Source organism: Eschrichtius robustus, chromosome 10 (assembly GCF_028021215.1).
Source record: "Eschrichtius robustus isolate mEscRob2 chromosome 10, mEscRob2.pri, whole genome shotgun sequence".
NCBI classification, from domain to species: Eukaryota; Metazoa; Chordata; class Mammalia; order Artiodactyla; family Eschrichtiidae; genus Eschrichtius; species Eschrichtius robustus.
The window spans coordinates 4,301,134-4,328,228 of record NC_090833.1 but is presented as its reverse complement, the minus strand read 5'-3'; the positions used below and the strand labels follow the sequence as shown (position 1 = coordinate 4,328,228).

General features: G+C 44.4%; 1 protein-coding gene across 5 annotated transcripts; it reads right to left on the bottom strand.

The window, feature by feature from the left end:
- TTF1 (transcription termination factor 1) lies at nucleotides 1-26,496 on the bottom strand. 5 transcript variants are annotated; one of them, XM_068553043.1, is made up of 11 exons: nucleotides 26,458-26,496; nucleotides 21,903-22,927; nucleotides 20,352-20,578; nucleotides 18,822-19,007; nucleotides 17,787-17,865; nucleotides 14,338-14,468; nucleotides 11,114-11,348; nucleotides 8,512-8,601; nucleotides 6,485-6,550; nucleotides 2,139-2,224; nucleotides 1-1,025 (listed from the first exon to the last, which is right to left on the bottom strand). In XM_068553043.1, exons 2-11 carry the CDS (start codon nucleotides 22,907-22,909, stop codon nucleotides 904-906), a joined length of 2,229 nt encoding a protein of 742 aa, XP_068409144.1. In that variant the 5' UTR covers nucleotides 22,910-22,927; nucleotides 26,458-26,496; the 3' UTR covers nucleotides 1-903. The 5 variants fall into 5 exon arrangements, 4 of the variants coding, with proteins under 4 accessions (XP_068409144.1, XP_068409143.1, XP_068409145.1 ...); XM_068553042.1 differs by having other exon boundaries at nucleotides 978-1,240; XM_068553044.1 differs by having other exon boundaries at nucleotides 978-1,240; nucleotides 20,352-20,573; nucleotides 21,985-22,927.
- Between the last annotated feature and the right edge of the window lie 599 nt (nucleotides 26,497-27,095).

The following is a 27,095-nucleotide window of genomic DNA, read 5'->3' as shown; positions in this document are numbered from 1 at the left end:
TCTTCCTTCTCTGAGGACGGCAAGCTTGGAAGAATGTCTAGCTTTGTGGATGAATTAACCAACATCACACATCATGATGCTACACTCAGGAGACAGGGGTGCTGCACCTTGGCACAGAGGGTGGCCTCACTGTATGGGATATTGCTCACCCACACCTTCCTTTCTATGTTCTCCCCTGTACAGATGAGGCTAGAAGCCTGGGCACTTTATTTCCCTTGCCAGCAAGGGAAGTCTAACAGAGGCAGTTTTTCCAGAAGCAATGGAAGAGATTGCTGGTTTCTTTGTTTTTTCCAGTTAAACACCAGATGAATTCTGTGACTGGCTTTGAGAGGGCATCTTGTATGAAAAATACCTATCTTTAAACACTAGAATCACACTCAGGAAGATGAGATAGGCACACCATGACAGGCACATGGGAACCGAAACCAGTTTGCGGGAACACAAACTTCCCTGTACCACTTACCTAATACGCACACACGCTAACATATACATCTAAACAACTGAAAAACAGAAAGCAAAACGGCATGCATTATTAAAATTGTTAACGTTCTCTTTTTTGCTGAATGCACGTATAGTTGAATCCACATCGTGAAAATGTTCACTGGGGGAATTCCCTAACAGTCCAGGGGTTAGGACTCTGTGCTTTCACTGCCGAGGGCCTGGGTTCAATCCCTGGTGGGGAACTAAGATCCCATAAACCATGTGGCGCAGCCAAAAAAAAAAAAAAAATTGTTCATCGGACATGACTAACCTCTGCTGCCATTAGAGGGACTTGGGATCCTGTTGTTGTATGAAAACCATTAGTTGTAATTATTTTCAATATAATAGCACAGAAAATATTAAATCTACTCATGCACTCGCCTTTCTTTTCACATTCAGACAAACTTGAATATGAAATGTGAATCAATTTTTAATGTTCCACAATATGTTATTATTTTCATACCCTTCCTTTGGCTGTTGCACCTTCTTCAGTAAAATCAATAGTGAAAATAGCTTTATTGACACGTATATAAACACAACCAGACCTAGAAAAATGGACAAGAGAGAGTATCAGCCGCTTAACATTTTTCATCTCCGTCTTCTCCCTCACTGTCATCGTCACAATAAAAGATGTCTCGAAACAGGAAGACTGGCTTGGGGGTGGCCGGGGTCTGGATCTCAGTCCCTTTTTTCTCCATCTTCTTCTCTAATTTTTCTTTAAGCAACGGTAGACTAGTCTCATAAAGGTAGTCTATAATCTCTAAAGAAAAGAAATTGAATCTTGAGATGATCTGACAAAGCCTCTTCCCAAGGTCAAAGGACGGAGGGCGCGGACGATGACAACGCATTGCTACTGGCATTACCATGTGCAAGACCTGGCTCTAACTGCTTTATTCATAGTCACTCATTCAATCCTCTCAAAAATCCTATGAGGTAGGCACTATTGTTCACCCGTTTTTCAAATGAGGCATAAAGACATTATAAAACTCATCCAAAGTCATAGAGTCAGGAGGGCGAAGCCAGGATTCAAACCCAGGAAGTGGTGTCTGCTGAACGCAAGGAGCACTTTGTCACACACTGCAGGGCGGGGTGTTACCTGAACCAGCGGTTCCCAAACAATGATGCTGGGCAGGCCACTGGCGACTCACTTGTGAGCTTGTTAGAGAAAAATCTAGCCTCTGCACCCAGACTAGAGACTAGGATCGACTGGGTCTGGGATGAGACCCAGGTATGTATCTTTTCCCCAAGTTGCCCACCTGACTGTGATAGTCCAGGTTTGGGAATTACATATGTAAACCACCTACAAATGGCTGCAGAGAAGAAACTGTATCTCCAGTTTTTTGTGGATCAGTGTGTGTGCAGGCATGTGGTGTGAGCGTGTGCATGTGAGCACGTGTGCTGTGCAATCCAGAAGCACTCGCAGCTACTCACCCAGTGCTTGCTAAACGCCCGGCAGCCTGGTGACCACCCTTTTCAAGCTCATTATCTCATTTAGTACTTTTGAAAGTCCTGTCAGGTAGGGGTTATAATTTGCCAATTTTCACCGTTTTCCATTTGAAGAATCTGAGGTTCCCAGAAGTCGCTACCCAAGGTCACACTACCAGCGTGTGTCCCCCACATGCTGCGTTTTTAACTATTCAGATATCGAAAATACTGACCTGGAAAAGTCTTCTTCTGCCAAAAGGGAACACAGGTAGCTTTCAGCTTATAAAATTTAGTTTGGACATAAGATGGAGGAACATCCCTTTAGAAAGGAAAAGGTGTCAGAAAGTTAGTGGCAGTTTAAAAATTAATCATTTCAGTCCTGTGTACTAAGTGCATTGATTGAGGGGTGGTCTACAGATCTAAGTAGCTTTCTTAATCCTCGTGTCTATACATGTGAAAAATAAGACACATATGAAAAGCTACTGTTCATCTGGCTAAACACACACACACAAAAGGAAGAAAACCAGCAGTCCAACAAGACGGATTCTGTCTAAACTAGAATAATCTAAACTAGCAGTTGGGAAGACAAGGTGTAACACTAGCTCACAGGGGCTGATGCTAACATTGTCTTCAGCCCCACCCTGAGGGCTCTCCGCAGAGCAACAAATAACCCTCACAACCACTCTGCGAGGGGGCTCCTACGCTTATCCCTCATTTTGGAGATGGGGAAACCGAGAGAAGATGGCCAAGATCTTACAGTGAATAAGGGGGGAAGGGCTGGGACTTCAATTGGGTCCACTCCAAATTCTACTTTTTTCTTTTGATATCAGTTTTCTTTAAATGGAAGTATAGTTAATTTATAACGTGTTAGTTTCAAGGGTACAGCAGAAAGATTCAGTTATACATATATATATATATATATTATTTTTTCATATTTTTTTCCATTATAGATTATTACAAGATATTGAGTATAGTTCCCTGTGCTATACAGTAGGTCCATATTGTTTATGTATTTTATATACAGTAGTGTGTATATGTTAATCCAAGACTCCTAATTTATCCCCCTACCTCCCTCCCGCTAACCCTTTGGTAACCATAAGTCTGTTCTCTATGTCTGTGAGTCTATTTGTGTTTTGTAAATAAGTTCATTTGTATCAGTTTTTTAAGATTCCACATATAATTGATATCATATGATATTTGTCTTTCTCTGTGTGGCTTACTTCACTTAGTATGATCATCTCTAGGTCCATCCACATTGCTGCCAATGGCAACATTTCACAAATCCTACACTCTTAACCACTACATTTAGGATAACTATATATTTGTCACAGTGCAAAGGCAGGGGTCTGGATTTTTTACTTTACAAAGCTAAATAAAGTGGATGCTTACGATATTCTGGAGAGTCAAATCCATTTTCCATTTACAATAAGTAGGACGGAAACAACCACATCTTACATATTTTTTTAAAGTGAAAATCACTAACTTCACTTCCTGGGCACTCACTTCCTAAGCCATAAAAGCATGGCATATTTGTTTCAGTAATTAATTAATCTAGTTGTTATACGATTAGTGGGAATAATTGGATCTGCTACATATGTGGAAGTACAAGACGGTTGGGCTCTTTCTACGTCTTCATGGCAGCAGCTGCCCGCTGCATGTGCACCGTGTGCCACGCACTGTCTCCTTACTGTCGTCCTCATCACGGTCCTGTTAAACCACTTCGCAGATGAGGAAACCGCGACGCAGAGGCAAGTGAGGGAATGACCTGCCCAAGGCTGGCTAAATTATGAGCAGAGTCCCAGGACTTGACGCCCGGTCCATCTGACTGCAAAGCCCAAGTTCTAGGGCATCTATGCGTTCCCTCTTCCCACAGCGCCCTGCGCTCAGGTTGTTCTGCAGATCAAAGCTCAGGCTTCAAGAAGTAACAATAACCGATCTGGACATTTTCAAACATGTCCAGATAGTAGGTGTTACATCTCATTAGGTGGAGATGCTTTCTTTAAAATCCTGCCTAAATAATTCACAAGGGAGGCTTAAAGAACCTGAAGAGACTGAACTTTTAATTTAATTATTTTCACTGTTTTAATTCATTATTAAAACTTTGAGGATGTACTATTTCCAATGGTATTTGACTGGAGGCCATGATGTCTGTTTTACAGCTTTGAGATTTCTAAACCTTAACCAGAACAATCAATATTTAAGTATATAATTCTACTTAAAATCATTAAAAACCCATTTTAATTTAAGAAATGTGATCTGAGGCAATGTCACAAGATACACATTTATTGGAAAAGTCAGATTTTTCAAAAGCGGTTGGATATTACAAAGGGGGGGACCTGTCGACATGAATACTTCTTAGCATGGGAGTTGGTGGGGTACACAGCAGGATACCCTTCCTTCAAAGCCCCTAACACCCTCCCGTCTCAGGGACCCACAAACCCAAGAGCTGGTGCCCCACCCGTGAGACGAGCTAGAAGAGGAAAGGGTTTGGAACCACGGGCATGTGTCTGTGACTCCCAACAGGGCCTGCCACGAAAAGATTCCAATTCTCCAAGTTAAAAAAAAAAAAACAAAAAAAGGACAGATTGTTCTTTGTCCATAATCCCGAGGTGTAAATAACCAACCAGCAGAACCAGTTCACACCCTTCCTAATGGATCAGTGACAACCTCACGCCAGCAGCCACGTTTCTGAAAGGCAGCCAGGCCGCGGCAGCCCTGTTCCCCTCAGCACCCTTCCCAAACTAAAGGCCAGACAGTCCCTCAACATCCCCACCTCCCAAAGCCCACCAACCCCTGAGCCCCGCGATGCTCAACAATTCGCTTTGCTTAGAGGGACTGTGCTTTGCCAGCCAGCTCTCCCTCGCTTGGCCAGCAGTGAATTCAGGTCTTCAGAGTGGTGGCCTCTCCTCCAGTGGCAGGAACTGGTTGAAAACGCAAGGACCGTAGCGGTGAAGGCAGACAGCGACAGCTGATGAAATCTCACTCCTCGGATGAGAAATGCAAATGAACAGCACACCAAAACCACTGAGGGAAACCCGAAGAGGAACAGGAGCTTGATGTGGTCTCAAAATATCTCCCCGTGGCCATTTCTTTTCACCAAGAGAAAAACTTACTTTTCTACAGTGGGGCAGTGTGGCAGAGGCCGCCAGAGCCAGGGGATCAGAATCAGAACCACATGCCTCATGATGGGATGTGACCTGGTGACAGAGACACAGCCTCCCCCGTGACTGATTCCCACGTAAAATACAAAACCCGAATCTAATGGTGAGGAAGCATCCGACAAACTCCCCAACTGAGGCAAGTTCTCCAGAATGACTAGCCTGTATTTTCCCACAATTTCAATGTCATAGAAGACAAAGGCATTAACAGATACACACTACTGTATATAGAATAGATAAACAACAAGGACCTAGTGTATAGCACAGGGGACTATATTCAATATCTTGTAATAACCTATAATGGAGGGACTTCCCTGGTGGCGCAGTGGCTAAGAATCCGCCTGCCACTGCAGGGGACACGGGTTCAAGCCCTGGTCTGGAAAGATCCCACATGCCACAGAGCAACTAAGCCCGTGCACCACAACTACTGAGCCTGTGCTCTAGAGCCCGCGAGCCACAACTACTGAGCCCACGCGCCCAGAGCCCGTGCTCTGCAACAAGAGAAGCCACCACAATGAGAAGCCAGCGCGCCACAACGAAGAGTAGCCCCCGCTCGCCCCAACTAGAGAAAGCCCACACGCAGCCATGAAGACCCAACGCAGCCAAAAATAAATAAATAAGATAATAAATAAATTTTAAAAAACCTATAACAGAAACGAATCTATAATGGAATCATTTTGCTGTACACCTGAAACATTGTAAATCAACTATACTCCAATCATTAAAAAAAAAAAAAAAAAAAGAAACAAAGACAAAGGCAGAAGAACTCTGTGGATTAGAAGACACTAAGGAGACAGATCCTGGACTGGATCTTAAATCAGGGGGAAAGCGCTATAAAGGACATGACTGGGGCGATGGGTGAAATTTGCATGGGGACTGTGTTTTAGACAATAGCAGTGCATCAGTGTCAGGTGCCCTCAGTAGGATCACTGTGCTGATGCAGAATAACAGCCTTGCTGAGGACGTGTCGTCCACCACTAACACTGAAACGGTTAAGGGAAAGAATCCCATTCCCTTGTAGAAGGGAGCGGGAGAGGGAGGGAGGGAGGCATGATAAAGTCAACGTGGCAAACGGTAAAAGGCTAATTAGGGGCAAAGGGACCGTGGGTTCTTCGTCCCAGTCGTAGCCGGCGTGCTCCTTGAAGCTTTTAAGAGCCTCTGCACGCATTTCATTCACTCTTCTCAGGTGTCTTGGGGTGGAGGTAGTGGTTGGAGCGGAGGGAGGGTTGGTCTGATTTACCTGGTCCGGTACTTAGACAGGGGGTTCCCAATACATACATACACAAATACAATTTATAGATGAGTTCCATAGGCAGCAGGAATTTCAGTCCTGTTCTTCAAATCTGAGAGGCTGTCATTTATTAGAACTCCTCTCTGATTTTTTCATTAGCTTGATATTAATATTAAACAAATGGCCTTACCCTATGGTGCTAGCAAGATCTTCCCAGTCTATTTCATTAACATCTTCCACGTTTGTTTCATACAACCTATGAGAAAAAATAGAAATTAAGTTTTCAAGCCAAAAATCAACATGATGGACATCTTCATGGACTCGCAGAATATTAAGAGCTGGGAGGCCTCAGCGTGTTCAGCCCTGTTCCAGCTCCCTTGTTACACAGGCCCAGTGTCACTGGCATGCTAACCCCAGGTCAGCCCAAGGTCATGGGGTGAGCTACAGACCAAAAAATCACCGTTCTTCCTCCTGAGCCCTGTGCATCTCCCACCAAGCCTAGTAAAAAACACAACTTCACAAGGAACTATATTCAATATGCTGTGATAAACCATAATAGAAAAGAATGAAATATGAAAAAGAATATATATATGTATAACTGAGTCACTTTGCTGTACAGCAAAGGTTAAACACAACATTGTAAATCAACTATACTTCAGTTAAAAAAAAAAACAACACAGGGACTTCCCTGGTGGCACAGTGGTTAAGACTCCACACTCCCAATGCAGGGGGCCTGGGTTCGATCCCTGGTCAGGGAACTAGATCCCACATGTATGCTGCAACTAGGAGTCTGCATGCCACAACTAAGGAGCCCGCCTGCTGCAACTAAGACATGGCGCAACCAAATAAATAAATAAAGTATTAAAAACCAACCAACTGGGCTTCCCTGGTGGCGCAGTGGTTGAATCTGCCTGCCAATGCAGGGGACACGGGTTCGAGCCCTGGTCTGGGAAGATCTCACATGCCGCGGAGCAACTAAGCCCATGAGCCACAACTACTGAGCCTGCGCGTCTGGAGCCTGTGCTCCGCAACAAGAGAGGCCACGATAGTGAGAGGCCTGCGCACCGCGATGAAGAGTGGCCCCCGCTTGCCGCAACTAGAGAAAGCCCTCACACAGAAACGAAGACCCAACACAGCCAAAAATAAAAATAAAAAAATAAAAATAAAATAAAATAAATAAATTAAAACCACACAGTCTTGTTTAAAACAAAAAACAAAAAAAAAACAACCAACCAACCAAACAAAAACACAACTTCACCATTCAATGTAGACACACAAGAGCAGTACACATGTGTACTCAGCACTTACTATGTGACAGACACTGGGTTAAGACCTTGATACCCACTAATCCATTCACCCTCAACACCACCTGATGAAGCTGGGGGATTATGTCCTTTCCACAGGCCAGGAATCAGGGCTGAGAGCTCGAGTCATTGGCTCAAGGTTTCATGACTCATAGGCGGTACCCACATTGGAACCCAGGCCTGCCTGACGTGAGATGCCCTCCTTGGCCCTGCTGGTCTCTGCTGTCTCTCTGGTAGAGGAGAAAAGGGGAAGGCAACCCCAGCCAGGCCAGCGTGGAGAACGAGGAAGCCCACCAGTGAAGGAGAAGCAGGCTTCCTGACAGAGCGCAAGAACAATGCAGCTGGACAGGGCGGCCAGAATCCAAAGGTTTCTTGTGCTCTTTGCTGTTCCTCACTGGACACAAGCCCAGGTCCAGTAGACTCGCAGACTTTGTAAAACAGGTCCATGTCTCCCTGTCCATCAGGGGAGGGAGGACCCTGCACGGACCAGGAGCTCAAAGACAAAACGAAAGACCAAGCAGCAGTGACACCAACTAACGCGTGCTAGAGAGCAGCAGGGCTCGGCCTGAAGTATTTACCTCCATTTTCCAATGGACACAAGTAAGCAATGTCTATGTGAAAGCCTTAAAGACTAAAACAGCTATGTTGATTGAGGGCATGCTACGTTTTACAGGCCTTATTTCATTTCTTCTCCCAATAACACTAAGAGGCAGGTACTATTATCATCATCCTCATTTAAGATGAACAAACCAAGACCTAGAAAGGTAGGAAACACGTCCAAGGTCATGCACGTAGAAAGTGCTGGAACAGGAATATGAACCGTGGTAATCTTACTGCAGATTCTGCTGTTTAACAACTACTCTTTGGCTAGAGAGAAAAACATGTAAAATATCGTCACTTTCTATTTCTGTACCTTTCAATGAGGTTGATCTTGGCCTGTAGGGCATTAACTCCCCGGTATACGTCCCGACCATTTGTCATCCTCTTGGTTAGAATTTCCATCCTACATTGAAAGAAAGAAAAACAGTTTATTTTCAGGGGTAAAGTTTCCATTAAAATGTCCTTTGTTTGCCTCATTTAAATTGTCCTTATTCAGAACCACTTCATAACTTTCGCAACTCATCACTGCTAACATTTACCACCATCAAGAATATACCTTTTTTTTTTTTTTAAAATGGGAAAGGGTAAATAAAGAGATAGAAAGTTGATGGTTATTGAAAATGAATGATGGATACAAGGAGTTCTAAGTTGGTGTGTGTTACACAATTTCCATAATAAACAGTTAAAAAAAAGGCGGGGGGGGGAGGGGAGAATAAGCCTGCTTGCAGGTGCTAAAGGGCGCTGTGTAAACTCAATTTATTTTTGCTTGCTTATAAAACAGAGAGACATTGCTCTTATTACCATTACAAGTGCTGAAACACCAAATTACACAGATTTAGTAAAGTGATCAATGATTCAATGATTCCTCGAAGGTCCAAAGTTCATGGCTGAGGGAAAGGGTTCCCTGAAGTTCCTAATGAGAGCAGCAGCCCAATTAAAAATATTTAAAAAGTGCTTCTCTTGAAGAGTGACATTTGTCACAATCTGATGGACAGATCATGAGCTGTGACATTTACTTTCTTGAGAAGGGAGGTGCATGACGCACTCACACAGAAACTGACACTGTTTTTACTAATAGCCGCCCACCTTCACTGGTTTGAAATGTACCCATTGATGCCATTTCAATGTTTCATGAAGTAAATCTATGTTCAGTGTTCAAGTTTCCTACTTTTTTCTTCAAATTAAAAAAGAACCCTTGCATGTTATTTAATTATGCTGATTCTGAAGCACGGCTCCCCTTCATCATTTCCCTGTTAAGACACTGACATATCATCTTCCAACTGAGGCTTTATAACCCACTCCTTTTTTAAAAATTAATTAATTAATTAATTAATTAATTAATTATTTTTGGCTGTGTTGGGTCTTCGTTGCTGCACACGGGCTTTCTTTAGTTGTGGCGAGCGGGGGCTACTCTTCGTTGCGGTGCACGGGCTTCTCATTGCAGTGGCCTCTCTTGTTGCGGAGCACGGGCTCTAGGCACGTGGGCTTCAGTAGCTGTGGCACGCAGGCTCAGTAGTTGTGGCTCACGGGCTCTAGAGCGCAGGCTCAGTAGTTGTGGCGCACGGGCTTAGTTGCTCCGCGGCGTGGGGGATCTTCCCAGACCAGGGCTTTGAACCCGTGTCCCCTGCATTGGCAGGTAGATTCTTAACCACTGCGCCACCAGGGAAGGCCCCACTCCTTCTTTTTTTAAGTCTAAGATATAGGGGTAGAAAGGGCTCTGGTTCCTCCATATTACACACTTCCCCCCCGCACCAAACATTATCTGTCCTTTGGAGCTTATTTCCTGAGGGTAGTCTTCTAGTAAAATAAATACTCTAGAGCAGAACTGTAAGGTATATAAACAATACACAGTGTAATCTAGGCGTTTGCTTTTAACGTACAACACGCCCACTCTGGATTTCATTCTTCTTTAATGGTCAAGATGATGGAGCCCCCTTTATGCAGGAGGCCTGGGTCATGGGCTGTAGAACCACTGCTTCAAGCTGTCATGTTGCAGCTGAAAGTTAGCTCGGAAACCCTCCAGGGCTGGGAAAAGCTACATCAGGCAAAGAACGTGCAGCAAGATCTGGACTGAAACTACTTCTTCGTGATGGATGTGCCTAAAGATGTTCTAGGATGAAGAGTATGACTGCCCTGCTTTGGATGAAGACAGAGGAACCGCTGAATTTGAAAGCTAAAGTAAAAAGGTGGAGCCATTACTGATCACTACGCTTGTGATTTCCCTCCTAAATGTTCAGACGTTAATTTTGTATTTTTTTTCATGCTATAAATAGGTAACAACCTTGTTTTATGAAGAAAGGGACAGAGTGAAGAAACCAGAAGTCAATATTCAATATTAAGAAGATTCAAGTTCTGTTTACAAAACAGAAACAGACTCACAGAGACAGAAAACAAACTTATGGTTACCAAAGGGGAAAGGGGGCAGGAATAAATTTGAAATTGCAGATTAGCAGATACAAACTACTATATATAAAATAGATAAACAACAAGGTCCTACTGTACAGCACAGGAAACTGTATTCAATATCTTGTAATAAATTATATTGGAAAAGAATAAAAACATAATATATATGCATAACTGAATCACTTTAGTACACCAGAAACTAACACAACATTGGAAATCAACTATACTTCAATTAAATAAATAAATAAATAGAATAAAAAGGTTCAAGTTCTTTGTGAAGAATCCACACAATGAATCAGGGCTGGTTAAATGCTAACTTAAATCAGCTATTAATATTGAAGTGGTCGGAGTAGCGGATTAGAGAGGATCATTCTTGACCTACTCTAAGGCTTTCCACGTGGCAGTTACAGATATTCTTAGTAACCTCAGCAGTCCACCCCTCTCCGGAAGTTGCTGAGAGAGGGCCAGGGAATGCATCTTGTTGAAATTTATGTAAGAAGCCTCAAACTTACCACTTACTTTTACACTGCATCCAATTCCTGGTTTCCACTTTAGCCTCCACTTCTACCCAGGATATGCCTTTGTAGAGTTTTTCCCGAACAATTGACAGGCGGCCTTCAGGATTCTCTTGGAGTTTAGAATCCATCTCGTTTAGCTCCTGGGGAGACATTTTCTTTAGAATCACTTCTTCAACAGCTTTGATTAGTTTCTGGGTCTCCGTCTTGCTCCAAGCACCATGATTTCTTTCTGTTGACATAAAAGGATGGTCTTGAAGTTGCTAATCTATTTGCTTTCAAACACAATATTAACAGCAAAATGATAATGATGGATATCTGTCATTGGACATCTCTCCAAACCCACAGAAGGTACAACACCAAGAGTGAACCCTAATGTGGACTGTGGACTCTGGGGGGTTAAGATGTGTCAAGGTAGCTTCATGGATTGTAACAAATGGACCACTCCGCTGGGGGGTGTTGAGAATGGGGGTGTGCTGTGCATGTGTAGTGCAGGGGCTAAGTAGGAAGTCTTTGTACCTTCCTTTCACTTTAACTGTGAACCCAAAACTGCTCTAGAAAAATAGTCTTTTTTTTTTTTAATTTATTTATTTTCTTTATTTTTTTGGCTGCGTTGGGTCTTAGTTGCGGTACATGGGATCTTTGTTGAGGCATGTGGGATCTTTTGTTGCAGCGCGGGCTCTTTGTTGTGGTGCACGGGCTTCTCTCTAGTTGTGGCGTGTGAGTTTTCTCTCTCTAGTTGTGGTGCATGGCCCCTGTAGTTTGCGGCACATGAGCTACAGGGCGCGTGAGCTCAGCAGGTGTGGAGCGCGGGCTTAGCTGCCCCGCGGTATGTGGGATCTTAGTTCCCCGACCAGCGTCCCCTGCATCAGAAGGAGGATTCTTTACCACTGGACCACCAGGGAAGTCCCAAAATAAAGTCTTTAAAAACAAAAAGATAAATCAGACACTTTTCAGAAGACAATGGGCAACATCTCAATTACACAAACATAAAACTATCAGTTATGGACTTCCCTGGTGGTGCAGTGGTTAAGAATCCGCCTGCCAATGCAGGGGACACAGGTTCGAGCCCTGGTCCAGGAAGGTCCCACATGCCGTGGAGCAACTAAGCCCATGCGCCACAACTATTAAGCCTGTGCTCTAGAGCCCGCATGTCAGAACTACTGAGCCCGTATGCCACAACTACTGAAGCCTGCGTGCCTAGAGCCCGTGCTCTGCAACAAGAGAAGCCACTGCAATGAGAAGCCCGTACACCGCAAGAGAGAGTAGCCCCCCCTCGCCACAACTAGAGAAAGCCCGCGCACAGCAATGAAGACCCAACGCAGCCAAACAAAACAAAAGAAACAAAACAAAAAAAACTATCAGTTACATGCAAATCAAAATGAAACCACGAAAGTGGCCATAGATTCTTTTTAAGAACCAATCACACACATACACACACACACACACACACACACACAAAACCACCAGCAAAAAAAAAAAACCTTTCTTAAAGCAATCGTTTTTTTAACTTCGAAAAAGCTGTTCTTCCTGTTTCTAACAGTAATACCTCCTGCAGGAAATGGTGAGGCTTCCAAACATTTAGTGGGAAGAGAATAACCAAACGACTTTCATGTTATATACATAACTCTCCCCAAGAGTTTCTGGAGTGAAATTAACAGCTGCAATGACGCCACCACAGTACTTGATGAAGAAGGCACTTGTAAATTTCTTTTTTTCTTTCTTTTTTTTTTTAATATTTTACACTCATGAAACTTTCTATTTTTTTTTAATTTTTAAAAATTTATTTGGCTGTGTTCGGCCTTAGCTGCAGCACGTAGGACCTTCGTTGTGGCGCGCAGGTTTCTCTCTGGTTGCGGAGCGTGGGCTTAGTTGCCCTGCGGCATGTGGGATCCTAGTTCCCCGACCAGGGATCGAACTCGCGTCCCCTGAAGTGGAAGCGTGGATTCTCAACCACTGAACCACCAGGGAAGTCCCGGCACCTGTGAATTCCTAAAGCCAGTCCTTGGTACAGGGCGTCAAAAGCTTCTACGATTCACTCTTCTTGTCTAGATGCTCACAGTCATGCTAAGGAAGGGGCCGCAAACTGGCAGGCTACAAATATCTTTGATTTGACCTACAGAATGTTATTGTTACTGTTTCCCCAATAACAATTTGGATGAATATTTAAAAATCAAAAGAATCCCAAGAGGGGTTTCCCTGGTGGTGCAGTGGTTAAGAATCCGCCTGCCAATGCAGGGGACACAGGTTCGATCCCTGGTCCGGGAAGATCCCACATGCCGCTGAGCAACTAAGCCCATGAGCCACATCTACTGAGCCTGTGCTCTAGAGTCCGTGAGCCACAACTACTGAAGCCTGCACACCTAGAGCCCGTGCTCCACAACAAGAGAAGCCACCGCATTGAGAAGCCCGCGCACCGCAACGACGAGTAGCCCCTGCTCACTGCAACTAGAGAAAGCCCGCACGCAGCAACGAAGACCCAACGCAGCCATAAATAAATAAATAAATTTATTTATTTATTTAAAAAAAGAGAGTCCCAAGAAAAAAAGATCTTGATTTCACACACACATGCAAATCCAGATGTTTGCTTTACTTCTTGGAAACTGGCAGAATTGGCTGCGCTGAGTCTTCGCATGGCACCGGTGGCCGGAGTTGGTGGCACAAAAGGCGTGGTCTCCACCACCTCAGAGTTTACCATGTGCGGACATGCAGACACCTGCCTGGGACCCGCTGCACGGCTCTGCCTGCAGGGCCGGAGCACGTGAGCCTCTGGGCTGAAGCTAACACCCACTAAGGACTGTCTTCTGAAAGCAACTGGGGACGTTTTAATGTGAAGAATATAACCAAGGAAGCTTTGTATGAAAGAGGAGAAGAGACAAGAGATGACTGACACTGGTTTTGGGAAACGTCCCTGACTAACAGGCCCTCCCTGTGATGGTTTCCCTGGCCACCTTGGGGAAGGGACCTTGGTGGCCCAGGCTCTCTTGCCCACCGGCTGAGTGGGTTTCAGTCACACTGAAAGCTACTGAAATAAGGTGTGGCAGAAATCAGTCTGGTGAATAAAGGTTGCATCAATATGCATGAAGAAATAAATGAATCAGTAAGAGAATGGCTGAAAAAGTGATGACTCTCTCAGAAGATAGGCCTGCAGTGATGCCTGGGCCCTGGGCCGCTCTGGGCTGATTCGTTCACCCAAGTGGGCTCTAGAGACCACGACTTACGACTGCTGATCTGGGAGAACTTCAGGGCCACAGAGAGGCTACTTCGAGACACCATCTCACCAATCTTTTTCCAGTCATTTCCATGGAGGGACTGGTATATCTTTAGCTTCTCGGTATCTCCTTTGCTATACCTTAGAGGAAGGGAAAACAGATCACAGCTGAGCATTAACCACAAGCTTAAAACCACTATTCTCATTGCAGCATGCTGCGACGCTGGGAGAAGCCGTATAGGGCGGGCTGTCAGGAAACCAGCTCAGCGCAGTCCTACCAAGGACCTGAGCCCAGATACTTCCTGTCTCGGCATCTCAACCATGAGCATCCTGTAAGTCAGTCACCGCAGTCCCTGGCTCACTTACACAGAGGCCAGGGCAAATAATCCGATCATGCTATTCCCCAGCCAAACCCATAAAGGCTTCACACAATAAAACCCAAACTTCTGACTGTGCCTGCAAAGCTCGGCGCTCCCTAAGTTCAGCCCCATTGGTCTTATCGGCCTTTCTCACCTTGGAGCCTCTGGACCTGTGGTGGGAATGGCCTCCCTCCACCGCTGGAAAGCTCCTGCAAGCTCTTCAGAAGCAGCTTAAATAGTGCATCTTCAGAGAGGGCTTCCCTGACCACCTGGGCTGGAGGTGCCCTGCTGTCCTCTCCCACAGGACACTCTGCTGCTCTCTCACTGCCCGTCACCACTGGCAACTGTACACTCGTGGCTTCCCTGGTTTATCTGACTCTTCGTCTAGGCCACCACTGGCCAATGGAAATATGAGCCACAGATGTCATTTAGAATTTTCTAGGGGTCATGTGAAAATTAATTTTATTTAGTTTTTTTTAAGATAATTTATTGGCTCACGCAATTGAAAAGTCCAGATACAGGTGGGCCCTAGGGTTAGCTTAATCCAGGAGCTCAATCAAATCACCAAGGACCACTTTCCACCATTCCACTCTGCCTTCCATGGTTTTGGGTTTTTTTTTTGGCGGCAGCATGCGACATGTGGAATCTTCGTTCCCAAACCAAGGATTGAACCCACGCCCCCTGCAGTGGAAGCACGGAGTCTTAACCACTGGACTGCCAAGGAAGTCCCTAATTTTATTTACTTTTAATGAATTAATAACATATTGTATTTAACTCAATATATTTAAAATGCAGCCATTTCAACATGTAATCAGAACTGAAAAGTATGAATGAGATACTTTACATTCTCTTCTCCACAACAAGCCTTCTTAGTCCATTGCATACTTCACTCTTCAGCACATCTCAGCTTGGACTAACCATAGTTCAAGTGCTCCATGGCCACGTGAGGCTGGTGGTCGCAAGGATGGACAGCACAGCTCTGGAGGGGAAGTCCTCGGAGGGCAGGGACCCTGTCAGTTTTCTACACTTTGGTACCCGTAACGCTTGGCAGACAACAGATGCTCAATAAAGATGTGACATGGACTTCCCTGGTGGCGCAGTGGTTAAGAATCCGCCTGCCAATGCAGGGGACACGGGTTCGATCCCTAGTCTGGGAAAATCCCACATGCCGCGGAGCAACTAAGCCTGTGCGCCACAACTACTGAGCCTGCGAGCCACAACTACTGAAGCCCGTGCGCCTAAAGCCCGTGCCCCGCAACAAGAGAAGCCACTGCAATGAGAAGCCCACACACTGCAACGAAGAGTAGCCCCTGCTCGCCGCAACTAGAGAGAGCCCGTGCGCAACAACGAAGACCCAACGCAGCCAAAAAACAAAACAAAAAAAAAGGACAGCTGTCATTAAAAAAAAAAGATGTGACAGATGCCTTAGCACAAATCTGTCACAGTTTAAGGAAGTAAAGATGCAGGAATCCCACATAAAAGCAAATATATTAAAAGAAAAGAACTAAAGTGCACTGTAATATATGTGGATTTTGAGATTAAACAACTTAAATGTTTAAGGGAAGAAAAAGCCATCTTTATGACATTTTATAATTCCTTTTTGGGGGGAGGAAGAGGGGCCAGAAGTGGTAGTTTACGTTATTACTAATGCAACACAAAAGCAGCCCTAGTAAAATACTAACCATTCCTAATGAGGGTGATCCACAACTACCGTGGGACAGTAAGATCCTAGCATTCTCAGAAATGTATCTAAAATGCACAGCATGGTGAATAGAGACGCGAAATCCTTCACCATTAAGAATCAAGCTTTTTAGCAGTTTCCTTTACAAGGCAAGCAGGGTCTTCCTGAGATTTAAAACAAGACTTAAAGGTACCCTTGAAGCAACAAAAAAGAGGACATGAGAGAAAAACAGAGTGTACAAAAATGAGGAAACAGGTGTACTGACCTCCATGGCCGCTTGGAGCCTTACAATTCTTTGATTTTTGACTTTCTATGGTTTTTTTCACTTAAGAGTTCCTTAAGTTGGAAAAATACTTTAAGAGTAAGTTGTCATCACAACACAAATAATATGGTAGCAATGAATGAACTTTATTATCAGAATGACAGACTTTCATTATTCAAAAAATGTCATTTCCCACAGTGATGTAACAGGTAGAAAAACATGTTACCTCATTCATTTACCAAAAGCATCTTTTTGGTCCCATTTAAAATGTCACCTTTAGTGAATTTCCTTAAACTACACAGCGGGGGCTTGGGAAAAAGGGAGGGCAGGTTTCAGTCTGTGTGGAGGCACCTTTCCTCTACTTCAGGTTTATTTTCTTTTGGTAAAAATTTTTAAAAAGAAGCCAAGGTCATATCAATGTTAAGTTCTGATAGTACCTATGTCCTGATTTAAAATCACGGTGCTAAGTAGGACCCAGCTGGCCCTGCCAGATTCACTCCATCTGCCTCCTGGAAGTGAGATCAGTAGTTGAGCCCTAGGTGGCTGTCTGGGCCCTCAAGGGTAGGAGCTGATGCTTTCTCCCTCATCCCTTTGTCCTTAAGCAGAGTGCTTACCCAACACTGACGCTCGGTCTACATTTGTTTTATTTGGAATGTTGGAAACAGACCATAATTGGGTATTTTATTTAGGAAAAAAGGGAGGAGAGAATGGCTACTGCCACATGAAGCTCTGCACTGATGCTACCGAATCACACTTAAATGATCTCACACAAGTGCTCACCCCCACCTTCAAATATTTACTGAAAGCCCAAAGCACTGGGCTCAGTGCTGAAGGGCACACATCACACTGAGAAGGAATGTCTGGGTTCACAAGGAGCTTACAACTTGGGAGACTGCTGAGAAAACTGCATGGGTAACGGTAAGAGGCAGCGCATGGGGAATGCTAAAATGAAAGCATAAAGTAAAAGCCAGGGATTTAGAAATGGGAAAATGACAGAAGATTTATTCAGGAGGTGGAAACTGAAAGGGTCTTTGGAGACATACAACTGACGACACATCTGGTTTCACACACGAAACTCTTCACGATTTTGTTGTGTATGTTTTGATTTACAGTATCAGCAAAGATGAGAGAAATGCTCTGCTCAAGTTTTTTCTTACCTGCCTTTGTAATTGTTGACATCAAACATCTTCTTTGCTCGATAGTATACGAGTTTCCAGGGCCGGGCAATGCCCTTACCTAAAGTCGGAAGAGAGGTGGTCAGAGGGACAACCAGAGCGTGGCATGAAATGCGGTCGCAATTATGAAAGAAACCCAGAAGGGCCCCTTTTTACAACACGCGCTATCCTAGACCCCAGGTGGAGGTTGCGGTTTCCTATGTCCCACAGAAAGCCGTCTTGGGGAGCAGATATACCAAATCCCCAGTTTCCTTGGCGATCTCTGAAAACTAGATGCTTAGTATGCAGAGGCTCTAGCTTCTGGTCTACTAAGTTCATGGAAAAGTCCCTTATTAGGCAAAGGGATTTTAACATAATCTGAATCAGGAGGAAGGGGCGCAGAGGTGGAGGACACATGCCAGCAGTTCTCCGTAAGACAAACAAAAAACCTTTCCAAATGAATATGCTTTTTCCTGCTTTGCCACTCTAAAGATGACAGGATCCCCCAGTAGGGGCTCATCGTTCTGTTTTCCTTTGTGCATTCCACCTAAGAAATTATCCTCTTTAAATTCAAGAGAGCTTTTTTTTTCCAGTCCAAACCTACGTTGCTTCATGACCTTCTAACTTCCCCAGGCTACCTCCAAGAGGAGGGTTCCAGCTCAAAGCACAAACATGGCTCTACTTAAAAAACCTCAGAGACTCTGGTGTATACCAGAGTACTTTGTGCAGTATATGCAAAAAATACACAATGGAGGACAAGAAGAGAAACCAAAACCGTAATGGTTACCAAGTAGGAAAGCTGGAAGCTGATCATCTAACTTGTTAGAAAATCTGTAAAAGCACTATTCTTGGGAGACATGAACACATTCCAAATCCCTGAACGTATAGGCTGGCAATAAAAATACTATTAACGTAGCAGCAGCTAACATGCACTGCATGTACTGGACGGGCCAGACACTGTGCTCAATACTCACCGCGGTTATCTGCGTAAGGCTGGAAGGCTATGGATGGTCAAGGCGGCCACAGTTATAAACTTACCAATGTGCAATCTAAACGAGTATTTTCTTTTTAAGTCGGTGATTAGAGATTTCTCCTCTGGGTATCTGTCTGTGTACAGCAGCTTGTCTGCATTCTCGATTCCTGTCAGAGACAGAAATTCTTGCACGTTTTTCTCTAACTGCTTATTTTCCTTCACGGAAAACTTGCCAAATTTAATAGCGACACCTAGGATTTGGGGCAGGAGAAAAAGGTACACAACTGTCAACAATGAATGAGAGCGAACCAATGTTTGGTCTTTAGCAATTACAACAGCACCCGTCAGCTCCTCCCCACCTGTCGGGGAGCAGCCCCTGCTTGTGCCCTTGACATTCGCTCTCCTGCAGAGTTTGGCCTAAGCCACACTGTCCTCCCAACGTCTTCCCTGGTCATCCTACTCCAATGTGACCTTTCTTGTGTCATCAATTCCTTTTTACACAGTTATTTAAAAAGTAAATTAACAGTAATAGATATTCATTAAAAATTCAAACAGTATTGAAATAAAAGTTTAAAAGAAGCCCCCCCCCTTCACTCTCCTCTGCCCCTCCTCCCCCCAAGGCAGTGCTGGGAGCTGGTTGGCACAAACATGAACCTGTATATTCTCTACGTATATATATTGGGGGGGGGTGGGGGGGTGGGGACAATGTCACTGCAATTTACGTTCTATTCCTCGTCATAACTCAAAGCACTCAAGTCTCATTATTATTGACTGCATTACACAGTACATTTTCCTCATCTTAGACTTATTTTAAAAATCTTTTATAAAATACATACTCATAAAAATTTCAACATAGACTACAGAAATAAAATGGGGTCCTTCTATAGATATAGCTCTATAAATTGTGTTTTTCTTGATCAATTTGTCTGTTTTTTTAAAAAACGAATCTTATCAACATGATTAATTCCATAAGGCTAAGGCCCCTCTTTTTACTTTTTTCAGTGACCAGTGGCACTGGGCCTCACACAGCAGATACCCATCAGTAAGTACTGCTCACTTGCAGCACACAGCCTTACATTTGTAGTTCATTTTGAAATCCAGTAAGCTTTCTGGGAGGTTCTTGTAACACAGTGAAATCAAGAAGGAGACCAAGCTGGGTGTTGCCCGAAGCCATGCCCACTACAAGCAGCTCACCCTCAAATTAATATCCTTGAAATTACACCTCATCAAAGCTGATGATGTTGATATGCGTGTTTTAATTTGATTTCACTTGTGCCCCCCTCCCAGTGCCTCAACCACTTAAGCTCCTCCCCCTCTTCTTCCAGGCTTGATCTTCTAGTCTGTGGATCACCTGGATCCGTTAGCCCCGTTTTTCCTCGCCTCCCCTACCAGAAGTTGGGCAAAGAAGAGGAAAACTAGTGCACTTCATTTTGGTAATTTTACAGTGCAGATAACGATTCTGGAAGGATATAAAGCTGAAAGTAGCTAAGGGATGCTTTTTGTGAATCTATAAATCTGAATCGCTCACAAAAGAAAGTCAGGGTTATTTACGCATATAGAAAAGTTCAACAAATATTCAAGTTCCACAAGCTTACCCTGGGCTTTAAATTCTTTAAAGCGTCCCAAGTCATCCCGATACATTCGCTTAATTGTAGTGGCAGCCCTCTCCTTGATATCAGGGATGAACTCCTGGAGCTGCCTCACAGCGGAACCCAAATCCACGTCTGAATTATCTGAATCTCTCGAATCTTCAGATAAATATTTGGTTTCAGGATCTTTAGCCAACTCCAAATTGCTTTCTTCTTCATTTGTAGGTTCTAATCTAAGGAGAAAAACTGGATTGATTAACATTGACAGGTCACGTGCCCTAATGGCTTTCAGATTCTTTTCTTACAGTGACTCTCCCTTTGACTACAACAGCATTAAAGCTGGGATCTTGGAGTTGATTCAGTCTGTGATGTCTGAACCCTTTAATGTAGCTTTACTAACTTGGATACACCTCAGAGGCTGCCTGGAAGGTAAACATGTTGCCCTAAGCCCTATTTCCACCAGGCATTGCTTCTTATGTTACTACTTCTCAACTTTATTGTTTCAGATATTGACTTCCTAATAAGCTCAGCCCTCTTCTATGACCATGGATGCTCAAGACACCTCCCCCCCCTCCATGAGTTATGTTTTATAATAATGGTTACTAATTAGTTAAGTCAATATTCAGGGTTTACATCGTTACAATTGCTTCCTTGCAGTTAACAACAGCCACATATTTTCCCCTCCGCAGTATAAAGAAAACATAGTTTTCTATGTATCTATCACTAATTCATTCCCACAAACTTTCTGCCAGATGTCCAAAGCTGCTCTTAGTCAACTGCATCAGCTAACCACCCAGACAGGAAACTGAAACAAAACAAAAACAAAACTGTATGCATTTGTCTGAGCAAAGGGTCAACAGCTTTCACAGGTCCACAGCCCCATACAAGTTAAGAACCACAGGCCGAGAACATTCCTGCCTCGTTATCAGTGATCTAAAAATGTCCCCAATGAGACGGCACAGAGGATGATGTGAGTTGGGCCCTCTGCCATTTAACTTCTACGTGAAACTACTTTAAGCCAGGACAATCTAGCAAATGTAAGAAAGTCACAGAGTAGAAATGGGGAGAAAACCTGTCCCGACTCCCAGGAACTGAAATAAAGTGCTTTAAAAAAATTCCTGCATCTATTCCCTGGCCAGTATACCTAAATGATAATTATATAAGTAACGATATCTAAATTTCTTTTATTAAGGAGAACCCAAATTCAAGCTTTTTTCCTGTTCCGTAACATTCTAAGTTCTCTGATCCTTTCTCCTATCTCTGTACATACAGACAAGGTAACTGTGGGGTCTTAAAATTCTTTCTAAACTTATGCATAGAATTTCAGGGCTGGAATAGTTCTTAGTGAAAACAGAATCTAACTGCCTTATTTTACACACGAAGAACGGAAGGTACCTGCCAAGTTACTCAGTTAAATGTGCACGACATCCTATACATTTGATGGTCTATCTCTTTATGATTTCTGCCACTTACTATGGCCGGGCCGAACAAAGAGGTAACGGGCAGACTTCACACCCAAGACGCACATCATCAGAAGGCTCAACACCCGCACGTTACCTCTGCACCTCTTCCGAACAGGCCTGGGGTTTCTCCTCTTGTGGCCTGGGTTTCGCACTTTCTTCAATCAAGGTACCATTACCTTCCGCTGAATCAAAGAGCGTGTCCTCAGAGCTCGTCCTGAGCACTGAAAAATCACCGCCAGGCGCCACGGCAGTATCAACAGATCTTCTCTTCCTTTTCTTAGACTTTTTCTTGAGGCCACTGGACTCCTGATTGCCCCCTGCAGTGCCGACCTCACCAATCACTTGCGATCCCTCTGAGTGTATGTTCTCAGCGCTGTCAGGCGTAGGCAAGGCCTTGAACTCCTGGTCATGTGGACGCTTCCTCTTTCTTTTCTTAGACTTGCTTTGATCTGCAGACACTGGCAGTTGTGCAATTTCACCTTCTTGGCCCATGGGAGGCTGGGGTTTCTGCTCTTGGGGTTCTGATCCGGGCAGGGTGATGCTTGCACCCAGACTTTCCTGGACAGCGTCACAGGATGCAACTTTCCTCCGATGTTTTTTATGCTTTTTCTCCCGAACTTTATCATGCAGTTCTGACTCATTTTCACGTGACTCAGTAACTAAATGCGGTTCATCTGCTTCAGGCCCTTTTGTTGACTTTTGCTCCTTGCTTACATCAATGTAAACGACATCGACATCCTTTCTAAAATTCTTTGGTGTGTTCTGAATGTTTTCTTTATCCACCAGGACGCACGAAACACCTGTTTCCTCACTGACTCCCAAAGCACCTTTTCTTCTCTTTTTTTTCTTTTTGGGTATAGAAGTGGCCTTTTCAGTCTCATCGCAAATTTCTGATTTTTCCAAAGGAGAAGAAACAAGATGCTGGGCATCCTTTCTCTTTTTTTTACCCTTAGATATGTCAGCCTGTTCATTTGCCAGGGGGGAGTCTCTGAAACTTTCATGGGGATGCCTGCCATGTCTCTCCTTATGTACAGAATGCTTAGTCTTTTTCTTGACGAAAACTGGAGTGTGGGTTTCCAATCTGCTCGATTCTCCTTCCATTTTATTCCTATAGGGAAACTGAACCACATGGTTTATTTTTGCAGAGCATTTTAAACATTAGCCTCAGGAGAAAAAAAAAAATCACACAAAAACGAAACTGCAGGACAAATGACAAGCCTAGAGTCATGATTATAAATTTTCTATTATTCTAAACGCGTAGCAAGCTCACTGTAATTCACTTGTCTGGTTCCATTGCCTTTATGATATGGAAAAAAAAATAGTTAATTGAGAACGGTGCTCTGCCATGATGGGGCCGTTAGTCCCCCACGGCCTCATCTTCTACCTCTCCTCTCAAACTCTGTGCTCCAGCTACACGTGCCTTTTTTTTTTTTGGTTCCCCAGACATGCTCCAATCCTTTCCCTGGCTTGAGGTCTTATAAATCACGACTCCCTCTCTCTGGGCCGCTCTCCACTGTCTCCTACCCCACCCCTGCCTCCTTTCATCCTTCAGAGCTTGGCTTGAACATCGCTTCTTCCAGAAAGCTTTAAAAGAATATAAACATCATGATACCATGCATACTACGTTAAGAGAATATAAATGTTATGATGCCGTGTATATTACGTTAAGAAAATATATACATTATGATGCCATGTACATTACATTTAAAACACAAAAAAAGTTTCATGTATCTTTTCTGAATGGATACATACGTAGTAAAACTATGAATACAGCATGGGGATTATAACCGGTAAATTCAGGGATCAGGGACAAGTAGAGAGCCAGTTTCTCTTATATCTGTAATCTTTTATTTCTTAACTGGAGTAATGAGTACAGGGGTGTTTGTTATATTTTTGTCTACTCTTATTTGTCTACTCTTTTAAAGTGAACTGAAATAGTTCACTTTTTAAAAAGCAAGGGGCAGAACAAGAATACAGACTGCTTTCACTTAAAAACAAGCATTAAGGACTTCCCTGGTGGCGCAGTGGTTAAGAATCCACCTGCCAGTGCAGGGGACACGGGTTCGAGCCCTAGTCCGGGAAGATCCCACATGCCACAGAGCAACTAAGCCCGTGCGCCACAACTACTGAGCCCGTGCTTTAGAGCCCGTGCTCCACAACAAAGAGTAGACCCTGCTCGCCACAACTAGAGAAAGCCTGCGTGCAGCAACGAAGACCCAACACAGCCATAAATAAATAAATAAATAAATAAATGTATTTTAAAAAAACACAAGCGTTAAAACAAGCAACTGAAGGATGTAAACGTACTGTTTAAGTATTTACCAAAAAAAAAAAGAGAGAGAGAGAAAAGAAAGAAACCTTTCCTGACCCCTTGAGCTTGGCCCATTCCCCAAATGATATACTTTCATAGCAAACTATTTCTCTTTTGTAGCATTTAGCCCAGCTGTGGTTCAGAGCGGGGACATCAAGTATCCACTGACCTCAAACTAGAAGATCGCCTCTTTGAGAAAGAGGCTGAATGGGCCTTGTTAGTGTCCAACAAAAAGTCCAAGTTCTGCAATAAGTCGGAATGAAGTTTAATAAGGCTCCAATGTCAATTCTTATACAGAGTACGTGCATTCTGGAGCTTAAGTACAGGAATAGAAATGTACTTTGCAAAAAACATGGTTAAAAATATAATTTTACAAACACATCTTACAACTCTCCTTGCTCCGTATTGCTTCTGGGTTTCAATTTTTAAGATTTTATTTCTCTGAGACTAAAAGTAATACTAAAGGTAATACGTTTACATGGTTCAAACATCGAAATAATCTGTCCTTATTTCCCCTCCTTTCTCACAGAGAAGGTAGCATCTGTATATTCTGATCTGCATTTTGCTATTTTCACTTAACAACAGATCCTGGAGACCTCTCTGTGTCAGTGGTCTTTCAAGTCTGAATGCTTAGGCACATTTTCTACAGAAGGAACCTACTTTCTTCTAGGTAGTCAAGAAGCTGTAAGAATTGTCTAGCTGGAAGGATGGGGAACAACAAACATATGGACTGATACCTATAAGCCAAATCTACCAGCCCCAGGATCTCACCTCCGACGGAGGCACCAAGAGCTTTGGTTAAGGCCTTCCTCCCTGGTGTCACCCAGAGATGCACAGAAACCCTTTCTTAACCCACCTCTTCACAGCTTCCACCTCCAAGACTCCCCCCTGAGACTGCTTCAGTTAGAGTGCCTATGACCTTCGAGCCACTAAATTCAAGAGATACTTTCCTGGCCCATCTTTCAGGATCTCTCTCTCTCTCTCTTTGGCTGCACCGCGTGGCTTGGCGGAATCTTAGTTCCACGACCAGGGATTGAACTCGTGCCCCCTGCAGTGGAAGCACGGAGTCCTAACCAATGGACCACCAGAGAATTCCCTCAGGATCTCTCAATAACAATGAACAGAGCAGATAACTCCTTTTAATATTTTTACTTTCCATTAGTTTCTTTCTTTCTTTTTTGTAAATACCTTGTATGCTTCTCCTTCTGGTCTCTTGAACTCAGCACAATGTTTTAAATATATAGTCACTTCCCACTAAAGCCTTTTTATGGCTTCTCCATTATTCTTTATAAATTTATTTATTTTATTTTATTTATTTTTGGCTGCATTGGGTCTTCGTTGCTGCGCGTGGTCTTTCTCTAGTTGCGGCAAGCGGGGGCTACTCTTCGTTGTGGTGCACGGGCTTCTCATTGCCGTGGCTTCTCTTGTTGCAGAGCACGGGCTCTAGGAGCGCAGGCTTCAGTAGTTGTGGTGCACGGGCTTAGCTACTCTGAGGCATGTGGGATCTTCCCAGGCCAGGGCTCGAACCCGTGTCCCCTGCACTGGCAGGTGGATTCTTAACAACTGGGCCACCAGGGAAGTCCCTCCATTATTCTTAAGATAAAGTCCCAAATCCTTACAGACCTGCCATGCCCTTCATGATCTAGTCTAGTCCATGCCTACCTCTCCACCTCTCATTTCTCCCTGGGTTTCAGACATCCTGTCTTCTTTCCGTTCCCAGAATACACCATGATCCTTCTCGTTATCAGGGACTTTACAAAAGCATCTCATGTTCCCAGGAATGCCTTTCCTCCGTTACCTTTCTGCGCTATAACTGGTCTAAGTTTGAAACTCACTTTCTCTAATCCCTTCTGGGTCCCGCCTCCTCGTTACAATGTTTCTCAACAATCCAGCGGCTTCCCTACTGCACTTCGCTCCGTTGGGACATAACCGGCCTCCTAAGGGCTGGGATCTTCTCGTCCGTCTGGTTCCCAAATGATTCCCCGGCGTTCGATATATATGGATATACATTTATTCACACTTATTCGGAACATACCACTTCCCGCCCTGCAGGGACGTGCCCAAGCCTGGTCCCGATCCCCTCCCCACTTTGGGGTGCCCTGGAGACCCTGCTCTGCCCCGGGGTGGGCGTTCTGGGGCTGAGAGGGAGGAACGAACGAGAGGTTCCCGAGTGGAGGGGCTTGGAGCGGCTGCGGAGAAAACAGGCGCCACCCCCATCCCTGGGGACCTGGGCCAAAGGCGGGCCTCCGGGGAGATGAAGACAGCGGCCACACACCGCTCGGTTCAGACACGCAAACTGGGAAAAAAGCCGGAGCAACTATAAAGCGCTTTCACCTACCTTCCGAGCGCGTCGCCACCTGCCTTCCAATCCGGAAGTGCTGGGGTCGTGGAAGCGGAAGTGGCCTGCGTCACTTCCGGCCCCCCCCTCCGGCATCGCGCTGCCGTAGCAGGTCGCTGGCTGTGGGGCTGTGACTCGCGTCGTTTTCTGCCCAGTTTGTTCCCGGTCTTGTTGCGAGTCGGGTGGGACAGGGTAGAGCGTGATCCTAAAACTAAGAAAGTGGGACAGAGCCCTTCCGCCGACTTGCTTATTCGTGCATGCATGCCATTTATTCAACAGTTTTTTTTTGCTGAGGTCCGTCTGCAGTCCAGGAGTGAACAAGATGCTGAGGGCTAACCTGAGGAAGACAGAAAACAAACTAATCAACCAAGATAATTTCAGATTATCCTTTAAGGAAAATAGATCAGGGTAATGTGATGGGGAGCGACTAGGGACAGTGAGAGCTAGGTTAGATAGTAAGGGAGGCTCTTTGACGAGTGACAGTTGAGTTCTAAATGAAAAGGGTGAACAAAAATCGATGGAAGAGTGTTCCAGGCTGGGAGCAAATCCAGAGGCCCTGAACTTGGTTGCTGGAGGAACTGAAAGAAGGCCAGGGTAGCGGGAGCACCGTGAGTGATGGGGACAGAGGTAAGGGGTGA

Bases quoted from the DNA above. Each gene is read 5' to 3' on its own strand.
- TTF1 (XM_068553042.1), bottom strand. From the start codon at position 22,909: ATGGAAGGAGAATCGAGCAGATTGGAAACCCACACTCCAGTTTTCGTC. The intron at 20,579-21,902 runs GTAACGTGCGGG...TTTTCTCCTTAG, and splicing joins TGTTCGGAAGAGGTGCAGAG to ATTAGAACCTACAAATGAAG. The intron at 2,225-6,484 runs GTAAGGCCATTT...TCCTTTCTAAAG, and splicing joins GATCTTGCTAGCACCATAGG to GGATGTTCCTCCATCTTATG.